The following is a 14,324-nucleotide window of genomic DNA, read 5'->3' as shown; positions in this document are numbered from 1 at the left end:
AATAAAAAAATGTATGATATGTATATATGTATATACAGATAACGTCTAATGAAAATCATTTTTATTAACGATGGTCTTTGGCAAATTTGAAAGGATCAATAAAAAGATATAATTCAAAATTAATAAAAAGGAAGAAGTTTGTGTTTTACTATAAAACTACTTACTTAGTATGAATTAGCACATAATGTATTAAAAGAAATTATGATTTAGAAAAACATAATAAATATAATAGCTTCTTAACATCGCTTATTATTAAAATAGAGATTAGTTATTGACTTAATCATAACTATCGTTAATATCATTAATAATCGTTATTGTATTAATCATCATCAGGAATAGTTCATGCTAATATATAATATTAACATGTTAAAAATCTTTTTTTTAAAGACAAAATTGTAAAAGCTGGCTTGCAAGGATTTTTAAATTCGGCAAATGTGAAATAAATTTTTCAGAATGACATACATGTTGAGAATTTCTTCACTCATTGTCAGACTTTTTTCAAGTCTACCTTTTATTATCCTCTAGTGTTAAAATAATTGATTATGATTCTTCATACATAAATATAGAAGCTGATAATGACCAAGAGATAACGCGCTGTCGCTTGAGTAAACCGCTGACATGTGGAAACGTAAAAGGAAACACGATTGGCATGAATTGGTAAACCGAGCGAATCGGTCGAGTCTCTCTCGTGTTATACATACATATCTCCACGATATTACCGTGGAACGAGCGTCAGTATGGCAGGAAGGCGCTAACAAATGTCGTTCGCGCCTCATATTTCAAGCACTGTCATTTGTACGTTGCACCGCGTTCTTGACAGAAGTAACGAAGTGACGATGACTTCGACGATTCCTTCGTTTTCTCTTCTCCGAGCCTTTTGCTATTATGATATTGAACTGGTTCTCTTCGCGAATTGTCCATCTTAATCGCCATTTGAACAACGCACTCACGCACGTCAAAATATAATCAAATATGAATTTTTTGGCGGTCACATATTTTACGACTCGACATTTAGTTTTTCGCACTGGACAATTTTTTATTTTTCGAGTTAATGGTTCTGTATACTATTGTCATAGAGTAATAGAATATTTCAAGAGTTCGATATATCATTAAAACGATAAACCTATGTATTTGCAAGTTAAATTTCCATTATTCTACAACAACCCTTAATTATGAATCGCAATTTTCTAATTTTCCGGTTATCCAGGAACTGGAGTACGTGATCGATAGCCTAATCATCGGTAAAGTTTCGCAAGACAGACGGAAAGAAACAAGTCTATGATTTTCGAGCGTACAAACCAATCAGTTTTACCTGAGTGAAAATGCAGCGTATAATCGCAACTGAACGAAGCATATCGTCATCGTTCGGTTCTCGCCGATGCTTTCCACGAACTGTTTCCGTAGTCTGGAAAATCTACCAATCGCCTGATCATTACTGGCAATTTGCAAAACTATCAGAACGGAGGAATGTGAATGTAATCTCGATGCACGCCTCTCTAATAAGTGCATTCTTACCTTACGTTTCGCTTTTCGAAAATGATATTGTTGATCATACATTTCCATGCAAACATAACGTAATATCAACCACGAAGTCTTATCTAATGAGCTGAATAATATCTGTGTATATCGATAAATTGTCAAGTAATTATTCAAAGTTTGAATAAAGTACAAGTGATATTATTTTATGCGAAATTTTGATTTGTAATTCTTGAATAAACAATATAAAACTCTAAGATCAGATGAAGAAGTGTCATAATACAGTCTTGCATAGCTTTCGATTAAAGATCATTTCACGACGTTTCAATGACATTTTCATGACATTTCGAAAAATATAATTCCGAGATCGCCGTTCATATTTCACATTGAGTTCGAAATATAATTTGTGCAATCTTCGTATCAAGATTGAACACGCCTTGACAATTCCTTGGTAATAAGGAAGCATAAACTTGAGCTTTATATCGTTCATGTTCGCGCTTGTCAACGAAACGCGTTGATTCGATTCCAGCGATATATCTTGTTCGCGAGAAGAAGCGAATCGCTGAGACCACCTCGGAGTGGAATCGTCAATCCGTTTCAGACGAGAGGAGCGTCTTCAAACTCATCGTGTCCGATGCCCGTCCGTGTCAATGATCGTTTAAGTATCCGGCATGGACCAGGTGGGTGAACCACCAAGTTGTAAGTGGGACGACACGAATAAGGTACATAAATTAGATAAGTGCTGTCTGCACTTTTGGTTATAGTCAACATTTTGTCTCAACCCGTATAAAAAGGGTGTTTATTAATAATTCAAATAAAAAGAGTAAAGATAGATTTGTATATGTGTAAATATACATATTATATTTTTGTATTATTTTAATGCGTATAATTTTTCTTTAAAGTAATAGACAAAAAAAATATTAATATTAGTAATATTAATAATAATATTAGAATGAATTTATCAATGAATGTGTGAATCGCTTATTAATAAATTCTTTTTTGATTTTTTTGGTTACATTAACCAATATATTTTTCAAAATTAAGTATATGATACTGTGTTAAAACTTATCATTCTTATATTTTTAAATTGCAATCATTAATTGGTGCGTTAACGAGAGTTTATGTATTTATTCATTATTTTTATCAACTTTACATATGTGTATATCTTGGTTTCTGTCTTCGTCAATGTTTCGCTTTGTAAAGATTCTTCACTCGTCCCACCACCTGTTCCCTTCTCAACTCTACCGGTCGTAACTTCGCGCTCGGCCGAGTAGCTTCCCGCTTAACTAAGTCATTGGCTATTTATTACGGTTGACACTCCGATGAAACCCTATACGTGTCCCCGTGACTCTTTTATTTTCTCAGTGCTTCGGCTCGTGAAAACGAGCTACCGTTTATTCCCGCGTATCCCGGGGACCCGGGGACCATTCGGGAATTAACACGATCCCAGTGTCCGCTTTGTTCGCATCGTCCGCGAACCCGCCGAGTTTCAATCGAGAATTCGCGAGGCCCCGCACCTGCGCGTCGAAAAAAAATTAAAGGACCAGGGGCTTAAGGGCCTGCGATTACTCAAATGCAAACCCTCCGGTCTCGCGAGCGTCGTTCGCGAAATCGATTCGAAGAAACCCGGCAACGGTGAACGTCAGGTTTATTAAAATTCTTCAGGGCGTCTTCGTTATATTTGTGTTATCTGAATGAGAAGTTTTAAGAAAAAAACTTGGAATTGTCGGCATGCTAAATAAAATATAGCATGTTACACGTTGCGATATCGACATAAAATAAGAATTCTCGAAAAATCTGGTATCGTTATCTTTATACTATTTTTTATTATACTTTACATTATTTAACATTTCACACAAAATATTTATTTTATTTTTGAATATATATAAAAAAAAAATTATATTTATCACTTATTATATGAAAATATCTGGTTTGATTAATTCCATTTGTAAACATGAAATATTTATAAACGTTTGCTGCTTCTTGTTTTTTACAGGTTTTTACTTATCATTGCCTTTGTATTATATGTAAATGACTCCGGGACGTGAACAATTATAAATTCGCTTTTGAATATATTACACGTTCTTTCAATAACAATGAGAAAAATCTGACCCAGGTCTGAATTTGACGACGCGTCTCTATCGCCTTCTCGTCAATCCGGCTCGGGCAAAACTCAAACTCTAGCAAGATAACAATGTTAAACGTTAAGCGCGGGGCCGATAACGCGTCAAGTTTAATCCCGGAATTATGCCCAGTGAATACCGGTTTTCCTTCGGTACGTAACACGTCGGATTTAACGCGAATGTTCGACGGCCGATAGTAAAAATAAATCTCGGCTAACGGGCGTCGATTCCGTCGTTCGACGACGCACGGTACTTTCCTCGTTTTAACATCTCATTTAAATTTCTCGCCCGCGAGCGAACGAAGGTGCAAGAAAACAAACGTCGGCAAACAACGGCATCAAGCACCACGAGGGTCATCCGCCGACAGATTTACATAAGGACACAGCCGTGACGCATAAGCATGTCCAATGCGTCCACCAATGAAATAATCTTCAATCTAAATCTATATTGTTTTCCAAAACTCATGTGTCGAGAATTTCAACGTTAACAATCACGCACTGTGCTCTTAAATGATACAGTAATCTGCCTCCCAATAATACTCTTCATGTCTATTTTATTGATATAAATGTTGTAACACCAAAATTCGATATTTAATGTAAATTATTATTTTAGAGTTAAAATAAAATAAATACAAAATTTGTGCCAGAAAATCAAAATTAAATTACAAAAAAAAGAATAATAATATATGTATAGTAGAAATTATTTTATCTTGTTGATAAATTTTAATTTACACGCTTTACTTTTCGCAAAAAGTTTCATTCCTACGCATTTAATACTTTTTTTTATTCTCTCAATTATGAGAATAAGAGCATAAAATTTAGGTATAAAATTCTTTCCTTTCTCTCTGCTCGTTGAAAGCTAATTCTCCGTTTGATCTGAGCGATGAAAATCAATCGAGAGGAATTTCGTCACGATAAAGTTTTACAACATGACCAAGTTTTCGCGGATTTATTTTGCACACTTAATATCGATATACATGTGTGCGCGCGTGTATGCCGGAGGAGAGTCCGATTCATGCCGCCGTTTGCCGAAGTTTATTTGGAAATGGCGGCCCGTTTCCGTGGGTGAATTGCAGCGAGTCCGATCGTAAATTTTGCGCCGCGTAGGATCTTCGTGGGCGATTATTCGCCGCGGGCGTCCAAGATACGCGATGATGAAACCGAACACCATCGAGTCTCGTTCGGACGTCTGGCTGGGCCCGGAGAGTGGCCACGACCGTTTCCAGAATTCCGATGGGACACCTCACCTGGCCGATCCGACGCGCGCGAAGAACAACGGATTCTTTGGCCCTCACCTCTCGCCACTGGGCCCACGATTGTGTATATTTCATTAGCACCGTCGAAATGTCAATTTCCGATAGCAAATGTCATATAGAACGAGAATAATAGGATCAATCTCTCGTTTCTATTAATTTATTAAAAAAATTATTAATAGAAGTAATGTTCCAGTTAATTTATTGAAAATCAATCAAAAAGTGATTGCAATATTTACGAATCACGATTAAATTTTGCAGATTAGATTAGTCACAAAATTTTATTATAATATCAATATATAAGATAAAAACTGTCATAGATATGTGAATATTTAAAAATAAACTGTAATGAATTATTGCAGTAATTACAAATGCATCTCCCGAATCTGCTAATATTATAAATTCAAGTATATCCTATTTCAAGTAACATCCATTTATTTCCATAATTATTTTCTTGAGCAACTTGAAATATATTATGTCAATGTATCAATTGCATATACATATAAATTTTCTAGATGTATATTTTTACATATGCAACATAAATATGTATCTTCCTCTTCACAGCTTTGCTATGCAGACTCACAACGTAGAATGAATCAGATCAATCTTGAAAGATTAAATATCAACAAAGCTAATTTTGACCATTCTTATTCAACTTGGATTTCATCGATGCGCGACGAGCGTTAAATAATTCATTAGCGTGATGACAATTTATGTGCGTCTCGAGCATCGAGTAATTTAAATCTCGCTGCTCCACCCGCAGAGTTGTTTTATCTAAGAGGCCCACTCGAATCTCGATGCTGGTCGATTAAACGAAAAATTTGTGATTCTAAACAAAATTCACGCTTGACATGTGAGTAACATTTCCAATTAGCCACGACACGTGTTCTTGAATAATGCAGCATCTCTTATCTCACATGATAGTATAAATCTTGTCTTAAATTTTCTATAATCGATATTCGATGAAGTCTATTTCGATGGTGAACCGGTAAGATTATCATATCCTTCACTTATCGCTAACATGAAGCTAACGTACACGCACGAATACAAATTATCGAGATAGAAATGTATACTTCGCCCACATATCTGAATCGATTATATCGACAAGATAACACGTGCTGAAAAGCAAGTTTACAGAAAGCGAGACGCTTGTTTATTTGAAAAGAATATAAATATTTTTATCCGTTACAAAAATAATGCAAAGTAAACCTTCTTAATGCGTACAGCGATTTTTTTATGTTGTTCTATAAAGAAAAAAATGTATTTATATCTGTTGAACATGTTATCTCATTAAAATTTTATGTTTAATTCCTCGATCTATTCGTAATAACAATCTATTTACTTGTCTTTATTCCTACTCATGTGCGCCTAACATAATTCATTTACATTGAAATTAACTACAATGGCGTTTGACATTCCGGATACTATTTTAATATATGTTTTGCAAATGAATTTCTAAAGCGTCGAAATGCCGCGGCCACGCAGTTCTTCTTTTGCATAAAATATTCCCGGCTGATTATTTCGCGAGAACGGATTTCAGCGGTTTAGATGGCCGCATTGTTTACCGTTTCATTCACGCCGTTGCGCGTTAAATAATTCATTAATGCCAAAATAATTTACGGTCGTTATCCAAACTGTGAATACATCGACGCCGAACTCGCTACAATACAAGCCTCATTATCAGTCGCATAATCAAATATTCCGCGTACGAATTTCAAAAGAAATGCTTCAAAAATATCGCTCCTATGACATACTTATTTCGATTAAAAGTCAGTCGCTAGACTTAAATACTGATTTTTAAGATAATTTATTACAAATAAATTTTTGTATCGGATAATTGTAAAACATTAGATTCGGATATCTAGTTCCTTATTTCTTCACTCTCTCACTTTCTCTTTCTTTTCTCTTTCTCTTCCTCTCTCTAAAATTTGGAAGGAATAATCAAATTCAATATTATTTTTCACGCTCCGCGCTAAGTTTTTTGCCTATTTTTTCCATTGTGTTGTAAATATTTTTCTTGTAATCAATAAATAAAAATATATTATTACATAACTCTAAAAATAACATAATAATAAATTCTAGAAGGACAGAATTGAATTAATAAGACTCTGCCTTCAGAAATTAAATTGTAATAATAGCTGCAAATCAAAGAGCATTGCATAATTCAAAGAAGTTTAAATTTCTTGTTAAAATTACATGAATTTAATAATTTTACTTGTGTTGAGAAACAACAATACAATACATTTGTTTAAAATCACATTGTTAATTGCTTCTAACAAATATTTAAAGATATAAAATGTAACAAAATAAAATTATAGATAATACACTTTATAATAATAATAATTCCTATTAAATTTTTGCTTTTAAGGTTAATAATTCTCTTATCGTGTACAGTAATTGCTGTACCGTATCGAATAACTTCTTAGTAATCATTTAGACCGATTTATTTTCCATTTATGAGATATAGCTATCCAACTGTGCGCGACAGATTATGGAGTGACTTCGTCTCGCAAATCCCCGCTTCGGACGCCTTTTTTGGTCGTTAAAAGAAACGAAACTGACGGACCATTATCCCGTTTCCCCACAAAAACGATTCGCTTTCGTCCCCAATGCCAAGTTGCGGCCATTTATCTCGATAATGACAGTTGGGAACAATTTCTATATTAGAGGGCCTCATTAGAGCGCCGCGCCAGCTTGTAATTTTCCTCGTCGACATTTTTACATCCGCAAATGCGCGAATTAAAACGCGACGGCAAGAGTGCCTTGTCGCGCCTTAACGGTCAACACTTATAATCGCGAATGCCTTTTTTTAATAAGGAAATATCTGATCTTACATGTTGGCAGATGTTTTAAGTAGAGATAAAATAACGAAACAATTTTTGAAGTAATAATTTCTGCCACATCTTGATTTATCTTCGTTAACATTGCAAACCATCATTAATTTTCTCTTTGTTTTATGTATGTGATATAGTGATATTGCGATTATAATTAAAAATATATCGACTGTAATAATTTTTTTTATAATTTTATACCTCAATATTATTTGTAATAAATATAAAAATAAAAAAATATATAATTAGTATCAAAGAAAGAAACATTGAATTAATAACTATATAATTGTTTTATCACCGATAATTATCGCATAGTAACATTTGAGAGAGATGTTATCGGTGCAATATAATTCGTGTTAAAATTTTTGCGATAACATCGAGCGACATAAAGATTTTATATAGTTAACGTTGACAATTGCTGGCTAGGAGATAATTATAGTCCAAGTTTCGACGTGCATCACCGGCGGCTTCCTGAATTAATATTTAAATGCGAGAAAATGTCAAGCGGGAAACTTTCCGCGCAATTCATGCTTCGTCGAGGAGATTGTCACAGTATTTTATTTCTCGCCATCGAAGGAAAGAGAGAGAGTGAGACATGTCTCGTTCGTTTTCCAAGATCTTTACCGGCAAATCTAAAAACTACAGCTATAAGTCTCTAAAAAATTCACCTGCGCTAATATTTTATAATCCATATAAAAGTACTGCATACAGCAATTGTGAAATGTACATGCTTTCTTTATTTAAATTTTAAGGAAAGTTTAAAAACTAAAGAAAAAGATTTCTTTTACTTCAAAGTTGATTCTTTTCATTCCATAATTATATTGAAAGTTTTACTATTATCCGCAATTTATATAGATAAATTCACGCTAATCGCGTACTCACAAGTTCGACAAATAATATTACTTTTTTACTTGACATATACATTTTGCAATTGTTCTACGGAACGACGTCATCTTCGTTAATCCACGTGTGATTGTGTCGGATCGTTCCAAAAGTATCGATGTACGAATAGTACGCGCGATAAAAAATGTTAATGGTGGAAAATTAATCGGCAAGTTTTTAACGGGACTATAAAAATAATGAGCCGTGGCGGCGAACAGGTAGGCCGGAGGTACGACGCAAAAGTCGCACGATAGAGTCGCTCCATTTTCGTCGAGAATGGCCGCATTAAACGTTATGGATGGCCGTACCGAAAGGGGTGAGCGATTTTTCTTCGAGTTAATGTGCCACGGTAAGAGAGGTGCGCCGCGTGAAGAGAGTTATGAGTCGTGCAATATCATACCGAAGCGACGATGCGTTCGCGAGAGGCGCGATAACAATAAACATAACAGTGTAATGAAGCCGCTGGCCATTAATGAACGACGAGCTCGAGGCAAATTTCTCACAAGGACTCAAGCGAAACATTAATGTATCGAATGAAGTGAATAAATCGCTTTAATAAATGGTGTTCTGAAGAAGAAGGTAAGAGAAAAAAGAGACAGAAGCACAAATGAGAAAAAGGAGAGAGAATTCACAATTCAATTTTAAATATGTAAAATAAATATAAATATATAATATTATCAATTGTTAATTATATATGACATTGAGTTAATAATAAATAAATAAATATATATATATATATATATATATATATATATATATATAAATGAGATTGAGTTAAATAAATGAATAATATATAAAATACATGAAACAATTCTTTACAAATATGTAAGACAAATATGTAAGATATGTAAAATTAGGTTTTGACTAATTCTGACAAAGTTACTTGTGCAAGGAAATTTAATTCCCATTATTGATGGCTGCACTTCTCTTTGAAACATTTCTAGTAATAAAGTTAAAGTTGCGATATACTTGCAACATAGGCGAGAATAATCGTGCGTTGATACACCGACGTGAAATGTCAATTATGTCGAGTATGTAACGAGTTCTCGTGAGCCAAGAGTGCGACATTAATTTATACGAAATCTCTTCGAAGAAATAAATGCGATCGAGTTTAAAGTTAATATCACTGAAATGTAATCTGCACACATGATCATATTTAACACTTTGAATACTGGTAGAGCAATTTGTTCTTCCGCCATTACGTAAAGAATCTTCAAAGATATTTTATATTAATGAATATTATTAATAAAAACGTTACTTAATTTAAAGTCACGTAAAAGTATGAGAAAACAAAGTAGCGAAATGCAGATATTTAATTTTATTGTTTCTTAATATTAATATTAAATTCTACTTTTCATTATATTAGTTTTTTATTATGCAATCAAATAATACTACGAAAATAATATGAAAATTAATAGAAGAAATTGATATTCGTAGGCAATAGCCTATACATAAACCATTGCTTATTTAAACATATTAATATTTAATGGTTCACACAACAATAATAACAATGCCGTGTGGATTACTCCAAAGTCAATTAATTTTTATTCCTAAGATATACATAATTAAAAAGTTCGTAAAATTTGTGCACCGATGTTACAAATCATATGATCAATTATAAAAGGATTGCATAAAAATTTCAAAAAGTAAATCTAGCATATAGCAATAATTCATATTAACCATCACGGTTTGCAATAATTTAAAGATTTGCAAAATTAATTTGACATAAACTCCATCTACAAAGACAGTATTCGTTGGGAAAACAGAGCAGACTCTTTAAAATATTAATTGTATTATGAAGATATAATAATAGAATCGAGACAACTGATAGTTATCTTTTTAAAAAAACGAGATTTTTAAAGAAATTATTCAAGATCCATGTAAAGCGATTACTTTCAGTATTTAGCTCTAAAAGAATAACAATTCTCTCGTTTTAAATAAAACTATTACCATATATTGTGTAAATTTAATATTATAATTTTCTTTTAATGAACATTTTTTACCAATTATCGTTTTCAATTATCGTATTCTTCGAACGATCTCATTGCGTGTTCATTTTCTGTATCCTGTCATTAACAAATTACTTTCAATGACACCTTCAAAAAACTCTCTATCGAGCTTGATTAGAGACTCTTATCGATCTCAAAGAGACTTACCATGTTGATGTAGTTTGCCGCCGCCGACGGCCTGCTGCTGCGAATGCCTATGATGATGCGACTGCTGCTGCTGTTGTTGCTGTTGCTGTTGCATTTGCTGCTGACGCGAGTCTCGCGCCATAATCGCGGCGATACTAAAGTCGGTGGCGCATTGTCGGTTCGAGTTGCAATTATTGTTGAGATTGTTCAGGAGGCTGCTGTTCGGCGACGGACTCGAGCTCTCGTCGCCATCGTCGCCGGCGCATCCGGACAGCCCGGTGGGTACCGCGGGGGCGGCGGTGCCCTCGCCCTGCATCTTTCTGGCCAGGTAGAGGTGATGTCGGGATTCCTCGTCGTCCTCTTCGCTGCCGGCTCCACCGGCGCCTCCGCCGCCGCCTCCGCCACCGCCACCGCCGCCACCGTCGCCGAACGAGGTCAGTGTCAGTCCGTTTCTCTTCCTACCGGCGAGGCCTCGCGACTCCAGCAACATCACCTCGCGCGCTGCTTCCTGGGCCACGTGGGGTCTATGGATGAACTAATCGAAACGAGTCTCGAGGCCGATTCGTTTGACGTCGCGACGTCGCTACGGGCGTCGTGCGCCGTGACAACAATGTCGATGATCGCGACGCTGATAATAATCGCTATCCGGTAAACAATGCGAGCTTCTTTCTTCGATAAGCGAACGCCGATAAAACGGCATCAGCATTATCTACTCCGCAGACGAGAGTAGTAACTCCGATTCTTCGTCGGCATACGCGTGTGTACGCGTGCGTGAGGAAATTGACGGCACGCGACGCGAGAAGATTCGAGCACGGATTTGAACGCGGTCGAAACTTGACAGGTCGGGCCTGACGGTGACAGATAGATTTCGAAGCACAACACTGTGAACAACGACGCTAAGTTGTTAGCTGTGACATTTAGCGATACCAAACGTGATCCCCGAGATGATTCGATACCGGCGAATGATCGTCGAAGAGGCACTCTGTCAATAGTGCTAGGACTCGAGATGCGTTATACGTCGTCGCGAGAAACACAGTCGCTTCTCTCTATATCGCGCGCGCGAAAAGCGAAGCGGCGCTTGATGTGTCGTTTATCACTCGGAACCGCGCGAGGCGAAACGTGGCGCGGACAGAGCAGGGAACGACAGACCGACCGGGTTGCCCGAGAGACTGACCCGCGCCACCGCCGGTCGCCTCTTCGTTTCGGCCCCCACCCGCCACGCGATCATCGCAGCTTGGTCGCAGACATCGGAGTCAAAGGGACGGTAGAAACGCAAGAGCGGGAGCGAGATGAGAGGATACCCAGCGGGTGTCGATGGGCGGTTTCTCCGCAACACGCTCCGCCTCTGGGATCAGCACCCAACTCCGCCTGCAGGGTCTCTCCCGTTTGCGGAACCTACCTCGAGGTTCCCCTAAACGTTATTACTGTGTCTTTCTTTATCTCGCTTCTGCTCGCTTCTCTCTTTCTGTCGCGCCCATGTCAGACTGAAACTGCCAACCGCGGTGGCCGACGATACATACAAACATGCTCGAACGTCGTCCACAGGAGGAGTCTCTCTCTCTCTCTCTCTCTCTCTCTCTCTTTCTCTTTCTTCGTGTGTTGGTGGTGGTCGTCACGGCCGTCGTTCTAGTCGTCGTCTTCGTCATCATCTTCGTCATCATCATCGTCGTCATCGTACTCGTCGTAGCTGCTCATCCAGGTTGTTCCTCCTCATCGCTTTTTTCCACGCCGTCTGCCTACTACCCTCTCTCATTCTCTTTCTCGCGTCCTTGTCCCTTCTCCTCCGTTCTCTCTCCCCTTCATTCGCCCCTCCAATTCCGTGGCGAACCGCGCTCCGCCTGCCGCGCTCGCGCGCTCGTACGTCCACACGTATAGAGCGAGGTAGGGTGGCGCGCGGTATTATGGTCTCGTACGCGCCATCCAGCCACGGCAGCTGCCATTTTTTCTTACAAGAGGGGGGCAATTGCTGACAGGAACCGCTTTCCTCCGTACTATAGTATGCCGCGACTCTCTCGGCTCTCCTTCTCTCCTTCTCTCTCTCTTTCTCTTTCTCTTCTCACATCCTCTCTCGAGCTCTCTTTCTCGGACCTCTCACTCTACCGCACTCTCTCGAGCGCAATTTATTGTTTTACTAGCGGAGCTTTAAACACGGCGGAGCAACGGTGGCGGCGGCCGCGGCCGCGGCTAACGCAGGTGGGTGGTTAGCTCGCTGCTCGCTGCTGGCTGGCCGGGCGGTGGGTAGTCGAGTGGGTGATGGTTACTCGCTTCGGCTGGGTTCGTCCGCCGTCGAGTGGAGGCGTGGGAGTATATCGTCGTACATTCCTTTTTTTTCTCTGGGAAATCCCGTCAACGTCTACTACCGCGGATATATGCTACACTTCGCCGCGATCACGCTCTTATTATTTTTGATCCCGTTCTCTCACACATGCACATTGTGTTCTCTATCTTCCGAATCTCTCTCGTTTGATCCGGGAGACCGGCATCTCGCGAATATTTCCGCAAAAGCGCGTTCCATCTTGTCGATCTCACAGCGATTATACGTATTTCATCTTACTTTGTCCGTTTACGATAGTGTACGCGCATATGCGTTTCTTTGATGTAGGTCATGGTACAGTCTCGTAATATGTGACGTTTCCATATATATTTGACCTGTCATTTCTCTCTACAATACGCATAAAAATTTTCTAAAATTCCTAGATATAATAAAGATTTCGATTGGGATGCTTAAATTTTTTTTTCTGAAGTATATTACACTAACATTAATTACGAATCCCATACTTTTATTCCAAATATGGGTTTTAGATCAAGAAATAAACAAAATAGAAACGGATGCAGAAATTTATGTTTTTTTTACAGATTAGGTTTATATTATATTGAGTTATAAAATCGATATATTTTTATCGAATAAGAAGTCCTATTTTTATAAATATTTTATTAAATTCTCTATAAAGAATAAAAAATAAAATTATATTAATTTCTTTGTTTATCATTATGCGACACACTTTCTTGTATTTAATTTTCGCCAAAGACTCGATATAAAATCTGCAAAGTACTATTACTATTTATAAGATAAAGTTATTAATTATAAGATAAAATAATTTAATATCTGTATTTTTATCATTTAAAAATCCGATTCTATTTCTATAGAGGATTTATAATAGTTTTAATTAATTTTTTGCTTTTATTTTAATCCAGAGTTTCAACGAAAATTCAATATCGATCAATGATAATTAGATCATTGTAAATTTCTATCTAAAATAATATTTTAAAATAAATTATAATATTTTAAATATTCTGCTTAATTGTAATGTTAGATAAAAAAGCGAAAAAGAAATTTGAAAGCAAATAAGATTTGCTTGAGTTTCCCCACTTAGTATCTTGTTTCTAAAATATTAGACTTTTTTTTTTAATCTAAATCTTTATAGATTTCCCAAAAGAATCTATAACTTTTTTTAAATAAATTGCAGCTATAGAGAGAACTGCGACTAGATTCTAATTAGATCTTACAATTAGAAATTTTTCTATGTAAGAATAAGATAAAAATCGCGACAGGATACCTATCTTTATTGAACACAATTTAAATCAAAGCTTAAAAATTCGATTTGACAGTTAAATAAAAATTCTT

The 14,324-nt window shown here is 36.7% G+C and overlaps 1 protein-coding gene across 2 annotated transcripts in view; it reads right to left on the bottom strand.

The window, feature by feature from the left end:
* The window catches only part of LOC140663758 (uncharacterized), a 46,193-nt gene extending 34,305 nt beyond the window's left edge, over positions 1-11,888 (bottom strand). For both annotated transcript variants that reach the window (XM_072888203.1, XM_072888204.1), the window contains exon 1: positions 10,721-11,888. In XM_072888203.1, coding sequence (XP_072744304.1) covers positions 10,721-11,189 — 469 coding nt within the window. In that variant the 5' untranslated portion in view covers positions 11,190-11,888. The remainder of the gene's footprint in view (positions 1-10,720) is intronic.
* Between the last annotated feature and the right edge of the window lie 2,436 nt (positions 11,889-14,324).

Source organism: Anoplolepis gracilipes, chromosome 3, assembly GCF_047496725.1.
Source record: "Anoplolepis gracilipes chromosome 3, ASM4749672v1, whole genome shotgun sequence".
Classification (NCBI taxonomy): domain Eukaryota; kingdom Metazoa; phylum Arthropoda; class Insecta; order Hymenoptera; family Formicidae; genus Anoplolepis; species Anoplolepis gracilipes.
The sequence above is the reverse complement of the archived record's forward strand: the minus strand, read 5'-3'. Positions and strand labels throughout refer to the sequence as shown.